We start from the raw sequence: 18,195 nt of genomic DNA, 5'->3' as shown, positions 1-18,195 counted from the left end.
GGACATATATTGAATATCCTATGTCACTTAGCTCGAAAATTGTACCCTCAGAATGATAAGTTCATTGCAGTATTTTAATTAATGATGTGAAAATATAAATAATTATACTTATAAAGAAATGAAATACGGTACAACGATAATCATTTAATTACCAAGTACACTACACGTTATTCACTAGTCCTAGTACTGCAACTCATAAAAAGGCAGAGTAACAATACAATAACTGTCTGTTTTATTCGGTGGTCTTTCGCTGATGCGGCGGAAGTTAAATCTAATTATGTCTTCCTGAAAAGAGTTGGTTATTTCGAGAAGCGGTTGATCCTACCAAGAGGGCGATTAAGAGTGTCAGTACCTAGTTCATTTGTTAGACTACGTGGTGGTTACCGAGCAACTGGACAAATAAGTAAATATTTACTGGACTAAAAGCTTAAGAACACTGTAAATTACACTCAACATCTCGGGTGGAAATGTTGATATTGTGTTGAAATGGCGAGACACGCAAGAGAGTTGTTTGAATGACTGTTACTGGTTGCCAAGTGTTTTAGAGCAACTTCTAATTTTATTTAACAAGATACTGTGTAATGAAAAATCCTTTCTCTCTAACAATGGTGTTACCATTACAAAGAGGTCGTTACATTGTAATTCTGCAAACATTTCAAATTTCGCAGATATGACGGGTCTCTGTTGCAGGCTCATGAATAATACGATAAATGGTTTCAACCCATTTTCCTTTCTTTCTCTTTAACAATTTTAAACGTGTTTTCGAGCACCCTCTCATGTCATTACCTAACAAAGCAACTTATATTGCCGACATACGATATTATAAACAACACAGATGACCCTACAATACTGATAGGAACAAAACACTGAAGTTAGTTCTCCAGCTTATTTGACTAGATTTATAGTCCGCTGGATAATGTTGCTGGATTCAGCAGCTAGAATAAGCTGTGGTTACAAGCTCCATGTGAAACAATTACCATCATTGTTAGCACTGCTTTAACATGTTTAAAAACAAATGGTGAAAAGGACTAGTTCTTTGTTATTTGGACACATTAAAATATATTTATCTATATTTATATAATAAAACAAACATTTGTGTTTGTTCATAATCAAAAAATTAGGTTCAACAATTGAAAATCGATATATTAGTTATTGAATAGTAGAATTTGAAGCTAGTGATTAAAAAGAAACTAGTAGCTTGGATAACTCTGACAATTTGTATTCGTTTTGTAGTCGGTGTTATCAATCATTATATAAGTAAAACATTTTATTTTGTATATTTAACACAGCTAAGAATAATTGGCTCGTGCTGCCAACTATTTGGAAGGAAACAATACCAAAAATAAACATTTCTTATTTAGGAATCTGAAGTCATCGCAAAATAATTAACAACTTACAAGATTTAAACACACGTTTGTAAAAATGAGGGTTTAAAACCTTGTTTATACTCAATGATTTAGTCGTCCTTGGATACAAAAAAATGTTTGAAATTATAATCTGTCATCTGTCCTTGTCGTTATTTTACTCGTATCATGTGATAGGAAATGTCAAAAGAGTTCCACGATAGTCATGACAATTGACACTTCAAATTCTTTTTGATAAAGAAAACAGTCTTGTAATTTACTGTAATTATCTAAATAAAATTGTCAGTGTAATTGGAAAATGAAGTCAAATACTACCAAACCGACTGAAAATAGTGCTGAAGACAACAATGAAGAAATGGAGATGGAAGAGGAAACTGAAGAACAAGAACAAGGTATGTAGCCTCTCTAAATTAAATTATGTTATGAGTTTAAGGATATAATTTAGTAGGCAAGCCTAATCACTTTAATAGCAATAATATCTAGCCTTACAGTAATCAATAGAAATATTGATACTGAAACTTGTATGTTAAATTGGTAAAATTACTTACCATAGCCTATAAATGGTAAAACGTGTATAGGCTACCCAGTTCAATTTATTGTCAACAATCAATATTTACGACTTAAAATAAGGTTTTGTTTATTATTTAAACACTAGTTTACCTAATAAATATCAATACTCCTGTTTTGATTAAGGTTCCAACCGAGGGATGGATCAGGGTGAATTTAAGAAGCGGCAAACACTCTTTCAATTGTTATTATCGAACTCTTTGATATATTATCCAAATTTTATATATTTTAAGGGTAGGGTAGGATAAGCGGACCCGGTTTTTTAATATCAAAGAATGTAATCATCGATACCTAATATTCGCATCTCAAATACTAGACTATCAATCAATATAAAGTATCTATAGTTCTTAGTAGTAACAATAATATGTTTTAAATTAAAATATGAATCTAATATTCACAGTGATCAAACAAATTATTGTAACCAATATTAGGAAAACTGAAGACGACTATATTTGCTCCTCTCACAGTTACAATTTTTTCTTTCCCACAAACTTCATATAATGGGTTTTTCTGCATGAGTCCAACATGTTGAATTCATGAAAAACATGTCTTATCATCTTTCAAAGCAATGTCGTGTAGTTTTCTAAAATTGACTGTCATTTTTAATAATCAAATGTTACTTATATAAAATTGAAATATTACATTAAGAGTATTATTTGAGAGTGTTTACAGCTATTTATATAGATTATTTAATTAATCCTTACAGATAATTAATCAATATTGATTGATTATATCGATGGTTAGGCCTATGATTAAGTAGTATCGTTTGCCAATTTCGATATAAAAAACCGGGTCCGCTTATCGTACCCTACCCTATTTTAATCATACAAAACAAGAAATATTATACATTAACCTCCGTAATGTTTTGTCGCGTTTTGCCGTTTCTGTGGTGTTAACCGACATAATTTTGTCGGTCTAACATTCCCTCACATAATTACTTCTTATAAAATACTGTGATAACATATCAATTTGATTCATGTATCATTGGATTCGGGAAGAAAAATGGTAATGAAAACTAAAGTCCACTTTTTTATTATGGTTGTGATGTAACAAGTTAATAATTCAATAGTCAATAGTCAAAATTTCTTTATTCAAAATGTAAATGAAAAACGTCAGCTGTTTGTTATGAACGCCGTCTTTCCGTTCGTAAACTACCATTTACTTTTATGTTAGTAGTTTTGTTTGTGTTTTAGTGTTGTATTAAATGTGTAGTGCGTTGTTGGATATTGTAATAGGGCAAATAAATATATTTTAGAATCGAGAAACATCTTTTTACTGAAATCTGATAAATTATAGGCTCTGAGTAGGGTATTGGAGTATGTTTGGCTAAAATTCATTTCACAGATTTTTTAATTGCTTTTCACTTTTATACTATCTACGATTATATTATTATTCATTCTAATTCAGCAATGTTCAGGCTGATGTAAGTAAAGATTAGCTAATTTAGTAACACTGGCGTATGTCGTGGATTTGAATTTTTTTGTAACCGGTGCGCATTACTGCACTTTCTTTTGTAAATTTGATATTATGGTACTTTGGGATTATACCGACCACACTAGTATGAAGAACACAAAAATAGAAATTTATAGAAACAAACATGATAGAACGAAAAAACAACTCTTCAATTACAAAATTACAAACTTACAAGCATTTCCAGGTATTGTGATCGCTGTTATCTTATCTTTCTCGAGAATCCTGATTACGGCAGGCCGCGCGGCATCACGTGATTTGCACGGTACATAATTGCCTTTCCATTACAATTCAATTTATATTTCTGATTAGCCCCTCTAGAATTTGATATTTTACTGATAGGTACTATCTCGAGGGATGTTTTTCTTTCGTCGACATCAGCGCGGGGCAGCACCGAAGGTGCTGTCAATGCCCGCGCTGATGGCCGGAGGCACTCGCATTTTTGGGTGGCGGAATGTGATCAAGAATAAAAACAAGTTTTTAGTGTTTTTTTAATAAAGAGTTTAGTTTGGTAAATGATTGTTTTTGTTGAATTTTTGTGTTTGGAGAAATGTAGAGGTAAAACACGGAAGTACAACAAAGCGATGCACCAGCTGAACGGGCGGCGAGACTGCAATCACGTTATCTACTAGACGCTCGACTTTGACCTCTGTCTGAGGATGGGGAGGGGTTTGCGATAAGACAATTCCTGTTTTATATTGACGAAATATTGTTCTACGCTAATCTAGTAATCAGTAGAAACGAAATGTGAAATAACGATTCATGTCTGGGTGTGGTCGGTATAATCCCAAAGTACCGATATTATTTCATATATTTAGACAGATTTTATGGTTTTCTAAAACTATAAAATATCAGTTGTAAACCATGAACTTTGATATAGTTCAACCTTTCAAAAATATCTTATACTTTGCTGTATGAACATTTTTTGTACAATTTTTTTAACACTGAGAAAAAGTAACATTTTTTATACATTTCAAAAAATGAGTTATGAAACTTATTTAATTGTTGCTGTATAGTTCATTTTATATTGAGTAAAAAAATATACATACATACATTTGGCCAACTTCCAACTATAAAATAATTATGTTCTGTAAACATAATAAATAATAATGTTCATTTAAACATTAAAAAATGTCTGTCAGAAGAAGTAAGCGAATAAAATTTTAAAACCAACCCCTCCTGACTGCTCTCTGGAAAACTTTACAGGATAGAAATGTGCATGATCTTATATTACTACTTTGGCCAGTCCGTACCCAGATGACCCTACCTCCCTACCTATGCCATCAGGTAGGGCAGTTGGCCCTCAGGTATGGTAGGTCGTAGCATGTGTGTGACAGTCAGGTAGTTCTGTTAGGTAAGTTCTTGTGTATTTTTTTTTAAAGACCAAATTATTTTAGCTGAATGATGTATAGGATTAAAATAAGTGTATGATAAGTTAAGATATAGGTTAAAACATAGGTAGAGTAAGTGATATACATTCAGCATTTAACATGACACAGTAATACTGCTGCAAAGTCAATTGCCACTTTGACAAGACATCCAACTGACTTTTTTACCTGTTGAGATAAGATAATCCGACACTTGCCGACACAACAATACAACAACAAGGAAAGGTTTGTATATGTTCAGTATAAGGTGTGGCTAAAACAAACTGGACCAAGGCTGAAAAAAATTGTTACAAATACTACAATTTGATTTTGCCCCCTTTAATGTAACCTACTCATCTCCTTATTCCATACACCTCTTCATGCAAATTTTTTACTGTGTGATGCAATGCTGCAGATAATTGTTCACAAGTCTATTCATGGCTTCCATTGTTTTTTCTTTTGCTTTCCAGTGGTCTCAAATCTTGTTCATTCCAAAACTGATGACTTTTGGAAGGACTTTTGTCTTATCTTTTGTGCTGACTGGAAGGCTCACTGCAAACCTTTTTTATTGTTAGGCTAGATATCCTTTCTCTACCGTCTGTTTTTTCAGTTCTTGTGTATGTAAAGGAGAACTTGCAAAGTACAACTAAAGTTAATGAAATACAGCACTATACAACAAGAAATTATCAGTCGCTCAACAAAGCTTTGTCTACAAAGGAGTTCAAATATATAATGAATTACCTGGAAATTGAAAACTCTCACACCTCAAAGTTTTAAGATAGCACTTAAGGAAATTCAGTTGAATAAACCACTGTATAAAATTACAGATTTTTATGGTGTAATAGCTACACTATTTCCTTAAGTTTATGTTGAAGTTGTGAATTGATGACTGTCATGCATTTTGTAAAACATCAACGACAATAAAGATTTCTGAAGTAAAATAAAATCACTGACAAAGTATTGTGAGCTGGTGCATTATCCTGATGGAGGATCCATGACTTGGTTTTCCACAAATCGTTCTGTTTTCTTCGACTCTATACACACTACACACTCACGTAGAGTATTTGGGATGCAACTTACTTATGATTTACCATTTGCCCTTGTAGTACCTAATCAATGTGCACAATCCTTTTTATTAAAAATTCATTTGTTTTTACCTTTGAGAACCAGGAGATTCCCAATGCATCAATTGACGTTTCGTTTCATACGTAAGAAAATTAATTGCCAGTAGTAACTTTTTTAATAAGGTTAGAAAACAGTAAATGTTTTTTAGGATGTCTGAACAAAACATTCTTTGAGATTCCTTCTGTTCATATGTGAGACACTTTTTAACAATTTTGGAACACACTTTGTTACGAAGAGTAAATTCCAATTCATCCAATCTACTTTCATGAAGAATCTACCTCATTCGGGTCTGCCTTCCCTGTGCCAGCTGGGTCTTGGTAAAGTTAGGATGTTTCCACAGTGGAGACGGGTCTCTTAACACGTTCTTTATCAATTCTTGTTAACTCAGATAGTAAAACTGTTATTCTGCCGAACATGATTACCGATTTTTTCAATGTTAAATCCACTTTTAGTTGACAACGGTCTGTTATTGCTTGTGTCATCACTTATGTCTTCGCGGCCATCTTCAAATCGTTTACACCAACAACTTGTGTTTGTGATGAACTATTATTGCCATACACTTTTTGTAACACTGTATGTTTCACTTGCAGATTTTCCAAGTTTGAAAAGAAACATGATGTTCAGTTGTTGATTTTTCTGTGCACTCAACATTTTTCCGATACAGAGATGAAACATTAACTTGCACTGCGTACGGAACGAGAGCAGAAGTCAGACAAAACTCCAGCTGTGAGCAAGAGAAATCTTGTGACCAACCATATAATATTTAGCCTTATTGCGAATTCATTACGTGGCTATATCAATACTATCCGGTTTCTTTCCTACCAAGACTCAGGTTTCTGTAATTTTCGTACTGAAACCTACAAAAAGTAACTGTGCATGGTGTAATGTTTAAACACCAAATTTATTGGACCCGTTTGTATGTAGTGCTTTACTTCATTCTTCTTCAGTGCAGCACACAAAATATTATCGTACATGATTTTCACTGTATTTAAAACTTTGTAGTAAATTGAATGGACCACTGATAAATGAGAAAGCGTCTAACAGTCTATTTGACCCAGCAGGGATCACTTCTGGGTGGTTTATACCTACCAGTTGAACCCAGCGCTGGGCACAGCAAAAACCGATGTGCTACTTCAATCTGGGCAACCTTATGGATGTCCAGTAGCGGCACATCACTAACCGCAAATGTTGAGATTCTGGGGTTCATGAGCAATTCAATAGGTCTAGTCTGCTGTGGAAGATGACTGTTGGAGTTGGTGGGGTTTGTTCCCTTACCTCAGAGGCTCTTGTTAACCTTAACAAGGGTGTGCCACCCGCTGCCTACTTTGACTGGAGAGGCTGGTTCAGAGCTGGCCTCCCCTTCTTCCGGGACGACTTTGAGATGTAGTGCCCTAAATTCTTCCTCATGGATCTCGATAGGAGGCGGCCCCTACTCCCTAACCTTACCCATCCTGAATATCCTATCACTCCGGAAGCATTTGAACTCTTTTATAATAGGTATCACACTGTAATCTTTGGAATGCTGTAAAAAACTATTCAATTGGTAACAAGTGCAAGAATTGAACGTTTAAGTGACCACAGTCAATCTGCATGACTAAAGTGAGGGATGTTTTTAAGAATAGTCGTATTAAAAATCTATATGTGAACCAATTCAACCAGAAATTGTATAGCAGGGTAAAGTGATTGCAGTAAATCAACGATTTTGTTGCAGAGTACGAAACATTGAATTCCAAAATCGACCAGCTGAATTTGGTGCTTGACGTGTTGGAGAGGAAGAACGACGACATTCAGGCGCAGTTGGTGGCACTCCTCAAGTCTAGCAGAGAGGAAAGAGAGAAACAACAGCCGAGCGGAGAGAAGCCAACGTCATAGACTGCCCACATTAAATGTTATCAATTAAATCAACCTGTGTTGATATAACTTGATTTAAATAATTCCATAGAAAAACCAACCGCCTTTCCTGTTCCTTATTCATGAACGAATAAAAAGTTACGATGAACATATTGTATGTAATATTGACTCAAAAATAGGTCAGTGTTAACATGGTTTTCTACTGAACTGTTGTCATTTCTCAACTAATTTTATGATTGCAAATCAAAATCATTCGTGTATTTTTTTAATTCTCTAATACAAATGAGCAATAAGATGGCTGTGGAAGGAGAAAAAAGAATAGGAGATGGATGGAGAGGGGTTTGGATATTTTCTTTGTTGAACTTTTTGTCTTATTAGGTCTATAATTTCCGGTTCAAAACTACTACATGTAGTTAGATTTTAATCCTGGATAGATTTCACTACTACAAAGTAGGCTTAAAATTTACCCAAAACTATTTCTTCAAAGATGAGTCCGTATAAGTAATAAAAATGATGTATCAACTCAAGATCCTAAAAATAAGTATTTGTAGTTGTAAGCAATGTATTGTTGTTACTACATTCGGATTTCAGTTTCAGTTTACATGATCAATATTTTAAATTATTTAAAAATGCATAACTATTATTTGCAATGTATAAAATTTAAACAACCTTACGAAATGAAACACCTGTCTTTACACATTCCAGTATAATTAACAGAATTCACAAGTTATGTAAAATTGTGTAAATAAAATTGTAGCTAGCTTGCTCTGTTTATTCTGCCTTGTGTATGTTCTCTTCTCCCCGCAAATATAAATTCGACTGTACCTGTATGATTAAATATAATCCATTTATATTTATTTAGACTTGTTATACCTTCAATGTGGTAGTATGGTAGATCAAATTGTCTGAATAATGATTAAAGAAAGCTGTACCAGTCAAGAAACTTAGTAAACAAAGCTAAATAGTTCAAATATTTTTTCCATCAAAAAGGTTTCATGAATTATACAAAAGAAGCTTTCTATTTTTGTAGCCCATTCTGACTAAATTATGTGAGAAATTAATAGCAAAGTGTATTTTCAAAAAAAGTTACTTTGTGGACAAAATATTGCAAAGATTTATACCCATATGTATGGGTTGTTCAAAAATCATATAATAATGAATATGATTTTTGGGAGGTAAATATTTACTGGAATTTACAAGACACCGAAAATGTACAAAGACTTTTGAAGATGAAAATTGACTTAGAAGCCTTGACCTGTCTATCTGCTGAGCTCACTCTTTTTTGCATGCAATTGAATTTCGGTAAAATAAAAAATTCAAACAACAAATTCGGTGAAATAGAAACAAATTTGCTGGATTCCACCAAAGTTTCCTTATGAAGCAAAAGTGAAAAGAACAAAGATCTTTAAAAATGGTGTACAACATGATCTGTGTTTGCATTTGAAATTGTTGAGACTTTCACATGGGACCCTCTGTTTTTGGAACACCCTATATTTTTACAGAGTTAAATTATTTTTAACAAGTTCTTTGGAGTCGATTTAGTGAGGAATCTGTTTAAACATCTGCAGAAGGTTATTTGACTGCTAAACATTTGAGGTGAGTGATCTGAAATACACTGGTTAGGAAACGGAATCAAAGTTTTCCCATTTAATTTTTAACTGAATGCTGATTTCAGAAATGGTTTAAATTTATAAACAATATTTTTGTTATAAAATAAATTTGCATTTTTTCTTAAAATATTCCCTCTCAAGTGTATAGATTTTATTCAAAACTGTATGCTGATTTCAGAAATTCATAGTTTATCTGACTAGTTTTATGTAATAATATTTATATATAATGTAAATAAGTTTAGTAAAATTTAATTAATAAATCCCGCAATAACCCTAAATATATATGTACTAGGAATGGCGATCCCGCGGCTTCACCTGCAATTGAAATATTCCGTGTATCTGAATAGCTCCCATGATTTCAACACCATCTAGAGAAACTCCAAAGTCGAAGTTCATAGCTTTCTTAGTGAAAGCACTCATTGTGTAATACGATAGGGTCCTATGATATTTAAAATGGAATTAATAATATATTATACATTAAATAGGTACCGATTTTTCATTGTTGATTATTAAGAGGACTAGAAGTTAATAAAAATTGAGAGTAATTCTTATTTCAGGTTTTTCACTTCTAGTTCAAATTAATTCTATTTCCAACGCAAAATTGGAGGTTGCTGTTTTGCCCCAAGAAACAATATATAGACCTGTACATAATTCTGTAATGAGGTTGGATTCAAAACATGTTTTTTAAATTATGAATATAGATATTGTTATTGAAAATTAAAAACTAAGACCATCATCAATAATACTAACACACTTCAATACTTACATATGACAGTTGTCATCCATATGTAAATATGATACATGATGCAGTAAAGTACATGTTCTTGCTTCCCAACCCATGTACGCTATACTATACTATTTTCTCGGTCCAGTCTAGGAATTAGATCAGTATTTATGTATCTAATCAGTATCTTATACGTCAGTGATAAATAGATGCGATGCCCCCTCAACGATTTTTTACCATTAAAAATACATTTAGTGTATTGCTTTGTCATCCTACTTGTTCTCACAATGTCTAAGGAAACCAAATTAAATACCTTACATATACACATTTCAAATTTAGTAGGCCTACATCCAGAGGAGGTAAAATTCAAAATATAATTAGTTTGCCTTGCAACCATGGTGTTGAAATAAAAAGTATTGTTGTGCTTTCACTTTATAAAAATGTAAACAAATTGAACCTACTATTTAATTTAAGGAACATATAGTTGTGCTGTCTTAATGCAATGTTTACACTAAATGATTACATTTAACAGACTCTTTTATTTTACACAACTTTAGAGACCAAAATGGGTTTTTTAATACTTAAGAGACCAGTGAGGTGTAGCCCCATTTTTGAAATACGAATATCCCTATATACATTCCAAGGACCGTAAGAATGCCCTTATAAAATTTCAGTACAATTGGTTGAATAGTTTACGTAAAAGCAAAACAAAAAACAAAGGTACTTTCACATTTATAATATTAGGATATATATATATATATATATATATATATATATATATGTATATATATATATACACGGGGACCGTGTACTCCGGACGGTGGACGGCCTCAAGGGGACGCTCTCTTTTTTTTAGGGACCGCACCTTCAAGCGACGGGGTTGGTGTGTGACCGCCGGTGTAGAAAAACAAACAAAAAATTCAAAATTTCACATTCAAAATACGATACGACTGCTGCTTCACCAAAATTCTCAATCGGCAACCAACAAACTTGAGGAAATTCAACTCATGTGTGAAGATTTGAAAACAGATGTACTTGTTGTATCCGAAAACGGTTTCAACAACAAAAACATACATCTTTGCCACATTCCAAATTACAAATTGGCAGACGTTTACTGTCGACACCACTCCAAAGAGGAGGGGGAGTTGCTATTTTTGTGAAAAATAATTTCACCTTTTCCAATTTTTCAATTCAAGGAAAAGTTGATCGCGACTTTGAAGCAGTTGGTATCAAACTTCAAGGCAGTGACACAAACATTGTTGGTCATTGGAATTTTACAGGTCTCCCAGTGGAAGTGAAGAAATTTTTTTTTCTAAATTTGAACACTTACTTACAGACTTGACCAATCACAGAAAAGACTTCATCCTCATGGGCTGACTTCAATATTAACGCAATGGACAACCAGAATCCAATCACCAAAAGATGTGTGGATTTGTTGAGGTCTTTTGGCCCTTGAGTTTGCTTGTCAAGTCTCCAACGAGAGTAACGGCAACTACTCAATCAGCTATAGACAACATCATTTCCAAACATTCCAGGTGGTCGCGGTGTCCGTGGTCAACACAGAGCAATCTCGGATCACTGTGGCCAAGAGGCTGTAATCAGTGGAAAACACTTCGAAAGGGAGCTCAAAATCACAAAACAGTAAGAGACATGAGGCCTGGAAACATTGCTCTTCTGAACACTTCCCTGTCCAAAGAAACGTGGAACTTTCTAAATTTAACGCAATCAGTAGAACAGCAGTTTCAAACGTTTAAACGAGGTCCTAAATTATCACCTAAATTTGTGCTGTCCTACGAAAACAATCAAAGTTTGTCAAAAAAAGGCAAACAGCAATTGGGATCACAAAAGGTATATGGTGTCGAGAGAGAAAGTAAAATTTTTCTCCGAAATCAATAAAAAACACTTCGAACGCTGAATTCAAACTCTTTTTCAATCGATACAAAAAAACATATAAGAAAGTGATCCAAGCAGCGAAAGCTAATGGATGTCTCAAAAAATCAATTATATCTTCAAAAAATGTTTCAAAAACAATTTGGGGCATCATCAAAAATAACAAAAGACAGGGTGATCAAATCAAACTTAAAATTGGAGATGAACTTGTATGTGAGGCTGGGGAGGTGGCGAACGAGTTGAACAGATTTTTCGCGTCTGTGGCTTGCGAGCTAAACCCCCGGCCATTGGCAGCCTCAAGTGAATCTTAGGCGAATACATAGTCCAGTAACGTCACTGGCACTGGTACCGGTTTTAGAAGAAGAGCTTGATCGAATCTTTAGACAGCTCCTCCCGTCCAAAAAATCGAACGATATTGGATTGACTTCTATGTGGCTCATAAAGAAATGTTACAAACATATCTGAGCCCACTAACACATTTAATTAATTTGTCTTTTGAACAAGGAGTATTTCCCTCACACTCCTACAATCCGCGAAAGTAAGTCCTATTTTATAAAAAGGGCGATCCCTGTTCCACAAATAATTATCGGCCTGTCTCCATTTTGCCAGTTTTGAGCAAAATTTTTTTGAAAAATCTTTTTTGATCAGGAATGCTGAAGTTTTTAAAATCAAAACAACCAATTTCTCTGAATACCAATTCGGATTCAGAAAAGGAAAATCAACTACCGACGCTGTGGCGAATCTAGTTGAAATGGTTGTTGAGGGGTATAGAAAATCGAAATGCACCTTAGGTGTCTTTCTCGACCTATCTAAGGCATTCGATTGTGTTGACCACGAACATCTGCTCGACATTTTGGAAACACACGGCATCCGAGGCGTGCCACACTTGTGGCTTAGATCATTTCTAAGCGACAGAACTCAAGTTGTCCAAATCTCAAATCAACTTTCAAACAAAATCCGACTGGACTATGGGGTTCCCCAGGGATCTATTCTTAGCCCAATTCTGTTTCTGCTATATGTCAATGACATTGAGTCATCACTAATGCACGGAAAGGCCGTGCAGTATGCTGATGACACGACTCTCTTTTTCAGTGAAAAATCAACATCTCTCTTGGAAGAACGCTCTTTTGTTGATGTCAACAATTGCGTTTCAACACTTCAACAGCCTCAATCTCCAAACAAAACACAACGAAGACCAATGTCATCAACTTTGCTCTTCGGCCTGTGGATTCTCGGTGTGGTCCTGCCACTATGTTGGCAGACTCCATACTAGAAGAGGTCTATAGTTCGAGATTCCTTGGAATACACCTTGATCGAGGGTTGACATGGAATAATCAAATTGATCACGTTTGCGCCAAAATATCCTCAGGAAATTTTGTTTTGAGGAATCTAAGCCAAATATTGCCCCACTCAGGTACTGATGACGGCGTATTATGGCTTGATTTACCCCCACCTTACCTACGGAGTGGCATTGTGGGGTGCTTGTGCAAACAATCAGTTAATGAGGGGTCTTCAGATTGCAAAAGCAAGCGATTCGAATAATCGCACATTTGAAATTCAGAGAGTCATGCAGAGAATCTTTCAAAAGTTTGCAGCTGTTGACCCTGCCGAGTCTCTACATTTTCGAAACAACACAGTATTGTATGTCAAAATGCGTCAAGACAAGTGGCCAAGACATACATTCATATGAGACCAGAGCCAGGGGAAACTACCGAATTGGCCAACACAGAACGGTGATTTATGAACGCCTGCCATCACAAGCAGGAGTTCATTTCATCAACAAGCTGCCACACCGAATAAAAAATGCCCCAACGCCCAAGGCGTTCAAAATTCGTCTAAAACGCTTTTTAGCGACACAGGCATTTTATAATGTCGACGAGTATTTGGCAAAAAAAACTGGGAGACCAGCCAATAGGTATGTCGCCCCGTCGCTGGTGGTGGGATGATTGGCGAATAAAAGGAAATGAATGAAGGTGAAATTGTATGTATGATTGAGGATTTTGATGTAGAACGGATGGAAAAATTTTAGTTACAATAACGTCATTTGACGCGCCATGCTATACATGTTTAACCATGTCTTGGCAATATAAAGAAATTTGATTTGATTTGATTTGATGTGATATTGTTGGTTTAACAACTGTCAACAGCTGCTACAAAACTCTTAAGAGGGAAGTAAAAATTTTTAAATCATAACAATCCCCGATATTTATATGAAGTTAGATTTGATTCTTCTACTTTGAAATTGGAGTGTTTTTACTATAATCTGATTTATTTATTAATCCAGTCATGTATCATTAATTATTTAGACACGCTGCAGAATATCAAACCAGAATATCTGGTGAAGGCTGCCTGTAAAAGCTTTCAAAAAGATATATTATTGTTCTTAAAAAATTAAAAATCTAAACTATGGTGTAGAAGAGCTCATTGTGATTGTATTTACACACATATTGCCTATGATAGCCACCAGTTTTGCATGTGTGACATGTAACTTAATAGTTTCAGAAGCGTTTCCACATGGTTTAATTGCTAAATAAATCATTTGACCTGAAATATTTGTTGTTTGGTCGTTCAGTAAACTTGTTAACTCACAGTTCACTTGCTATTTATTTTACTGTTGAGAAATGGATGGGGAATGTATTTAGAAATATATCACAAAAGTGATGAAACTTTGCTAGATATTTAAATTGTATTGTTTGAAGCTTTTAAAAGGAAACTATTGCTGACACAAAGCAACCCAGTTAACAAAATCTGGTGGTTAATGGTTTACAAATTGATGACAATAACACTCATAAAGGCAATTCTGTTTAGTAAACTAATTTGTTTTGTATAAAATAATTGTAACAGAAAATGAAAGGAAAAAGTTTCTGTCTATGACAAAGCGAACAAAGATTTATAAAACTGTACAGTAGTAAGAGTGTTGTTCAGTCTCTGATAATTTGGATAGTCAGCAGGAAAACATATTGTATCTTTCTAGTCAAGACAATGGGCTGACTTTGAATGACTCACATTAAAGGAACAGGACTCATCCCTTAAATTGTCTTCAGCCAGTGACAAAAAAATACAGATGGCAGTGTATAAGGGGTGTTTTAGTGACATGAGTTACATTTTATTTTATGCACTTTGATATAGCTAATTTCTTACTCAAGATGTCCTGACTACAGATAGCCAGGCAAACAATCATGCAAAAAAAGAAGTTGACATGAAAATGACTCATCATAGAACTCTAAAGATTCTTGGAAAATTTATAGCCACTATAAAATGATGTATGTGTTGGCATAATTAGGCTACATGTGTTAATATTAATATGTTACAGGTTTGAATCTCTAGTGGGTATATTGTTTTACAAATTTATTCAGATTCTTGATGAATAAAAAAAGCTTCATGCACAATTTTGTCTATAGGTTGTTTTGTTTTCGAGGTGTGTGGACAGACATCATTTTTTCCAGCTCCACGTGTGATAGGCTTTGCTAAAGCTCAGCCAATCATGTCAGTTATAAGTGTGAAAGTGTTTTATCACAACTGTACAATGACCTCCTCCGTAGAATATTGGCTAATGTCATGGCTTTTTAACAGAGATATCACAGAGTCGAATACCAAAGAGATCACAAGTAGAGAAACAGCCAGTGAACTACAAAGCCGGCATAATTAATAGCTAAGACTTAAAAAACAATAAAAAATAAAAATGTTTTAATAAAAAACTAAAATAATGTACACAGCATTTAAGATAATAAGAAAGGAACATATTATTGTACAGTAAATAGGAAAATCACACTTTTTTTATCACAGAGAAAGAATGGAACAAAACAAAATTTGCAAAAATAATCCCATAAGGTGTATATAACGACTTGGATTGTTGATCTTAATATTCCAGAGTATTAATATATAAATCATCAATAATACATCCAAGACGATATAAAACATTTTTTTGATTAGTAAAGATCCTAGTGAATATTAAGTACAATGTATTACTAAAATTGTTAACTATTAAATATTATCTGGTTTGTCTAAAATAAAAATCACAGTTCTAAATGAAAACAATGGATTTATTTTTAACTGGCAAATTAATAAGTTCAACGTTTCAGAATTTTTATCACTCTATTTTCCACAAAGAATTGACAAACCTTTTAGTAAATTTAAAAATTCCTTTGGCAAGAAATAAAAATATTAATCAAATTATCAAACTAAAAATCAGAGCTCTCTTCTAAAATAAAATAATAAAGTTTTAAAATAAAATGAAATACCACTTGGAAATAATTAAAATAAAAATGTTCACTTCTAAGTTCACTCAAAATACAAAATAAAATTTCAACTTCTCTTTACACTATTTGAACCTTAACTTTCAAGTCTCTGCAATTCAGATTACAACTCTCTCTCTAACAATTATAAAGTTCAATTAATTTTCAATTAATAATTCACAATAAACAGTTCCAGTTAAATATTAATAAATTACTACTTTTTCAAATCTCAATTAAAGTTATTAACAAAGTTCAATTTTAATTCACTTCTCTTGCAAGCATGAACCAAATGTAACTTGTATGATTCTATTATGCTCTATTGTTCTTCGAGAATAAGTTATTCAGATTGCTCTGTAGTTTCTATGAATTTAATTTTTTCCTATAAAAAAAAGACAACAAGATTAATTTAATATCAGATCAAGAAGACTTTTTCAATAAAACGTACAATAAATTTGGTGCTTACCTCAAAATCACTCGCGGAAAAAAAATTTTAAGAAATACGGCGCACTGCAATTAACTTTACTCACGAAAATAACCAAAAGAAGGGCGAAAAATTATGAGCGGGCGCTTAAATACTTCCCTTTCCAAGACATCCGTGGAGCTCTCTCATGGTCCAGCTGTATCAAACCAGGAGAACAATACTCACAATAAGACAAGTTCTAATCAATTCAAGCCAGTCAACCTGCCTTCCTAACAATTTAAAACTACCAGTGCTAACTTGCCAAAGGATTACATGTTCGATTTTACCCTGACATTTCACAATCTAATCTAAAATTAAGTCCCAATATTTCGATCCCAAAATTTTTATTTAATTTAAGTTTTAATTAAAAAAATAAATCAATGTAGCTTTAAAACGCTACAGTGTACATCTAATTGAAAGACACAATAGAACAGTTTGTGTCTCAGCATGCTGTCAGTGATAATATTGTAGTCATTTGCAGACAAGGACTCTCAATTCAGTCTGGTACGGATGGCTTGATTGTTTATTGTATTTAAAAAAAAAAATCTTTAAAGTTTATAAGTTGTAGCCAATTCATTTTCTATTTTAAGACTAAAATATAAATTAAGGACAATTCTAAATTAATGTTGTTTCTAAATGGTCCGGATTATCAATGCTCTAATGTATTTATAATTGAAATTTAATTATTTTTAAAGATACATAATGGTATATGAAAACACACTGAAAAATTCGAACCAATTTATTTTAAATATAACATCAAAGAAAGTAGTAATTGTAGTAGACAAATTATTGATATGGTTTATGACAATAAATGGTAATTATAAATATATCTAATAACAAAAGTAGGAACTTCACAATGTTAAATTTGATTCTCTCTGTAAAAAAGCATAGAATATTAAGTAATTAATTATATGTGATTTCATAAAAAATTGTAAATTGGGTGCATACAACATTTAATAAAATGAAACTAACATAATATTATTATATCATAAGCTGCGGTGGTAAGATGAAAGGGATTATCAACAGTATAAATAAACTAAGATATTTTAATTCATAGAAAAGATGCATTTTTATTTTGGAACAAATCCACAAACATGATTCAACTCTTTAACAGCCTTACACTAATCTTGGTGTTTCAAAAACAGCCCATGTGCTGTTGGAATTATTTCCAACATATCCTTATTTAAAATATTCAAACCTTAATCTTCTTTTTATTGAAGATCAGTATTTTGTAAAAAAAATAAAGAATATGAAATGAGTTAGAAGATTAAAAAATATTATTTTGCATTTGTTAGTTTATTTGTACAAACTTTAATACCTTAATATGATAAAACTACGAAGAGATACAACATACGGTATAACAGTAATAAATATCATCCATATCATCCAAGACTCCCTGTTTACACTGCACCTGAAGTATTTCAAACCTAATGTAAATTCAGTATTGTTACTGGATTGTAATATTCAGTTTTTAAATAGGTTACTGCAGCTCCGATATAAATGGCCCTGGGAGTAAGTAGTAAGTAAGTAAG

The 18,195-nt window shown here is 33.2% G+C and overlaps 1 protein-coding gene across 1 annotated transcript; it reads left to right on the top strand.

The window, feature by feature from the left end:
- The first annotated feature begins 1,508 nt into the window (after positions 1-1,508).
- LOC124374019 (bublin coiled-coil protein-like) lies at positions 1,509-8,518 on the top strand. The gene is made up of 2 exons (XM_046832323.1): positions 1,509-1,756; positions 7,605-8,518. Exons 1-2 carry the CDS (start codon positions 1,663-1,665, stop codon positions 7,763-7,765), a joined length of 255 nt encoding a protein of 84 aa, XP_046688279.1. The 5' UTR covers positions 1,509-1,662; the 3' UTR covers positions 7,766-8,518.
- The last annotated feature ends 9,677 nt before the right edge of the window (positions 8,519-18,195 follow it).

The sequence above is a fragment of the Homalodisca vitripennis genome, unplaced genomic scaffold (assembly GCF_021130785.1).
Source record: "Homalodisca vitripennis isolate AUS2020 unplaced genomic scaffold, UT_GWSS_2.1 ScUCBcl_6989;HRSCAF=14476, whole genome shotgun sequence".
In the NCBI taxonomy this organism is placed as follows: domain Eukaryota; kingdom Metazoa; phylum Arthropoda; class Insecta; order Hemiptera; family Cicadellidae; genus Homalodisca; species Homalodisca vitripennis.
This window is presented reverse-complemented; position numbering and strand designations above follow the sequence as displayed.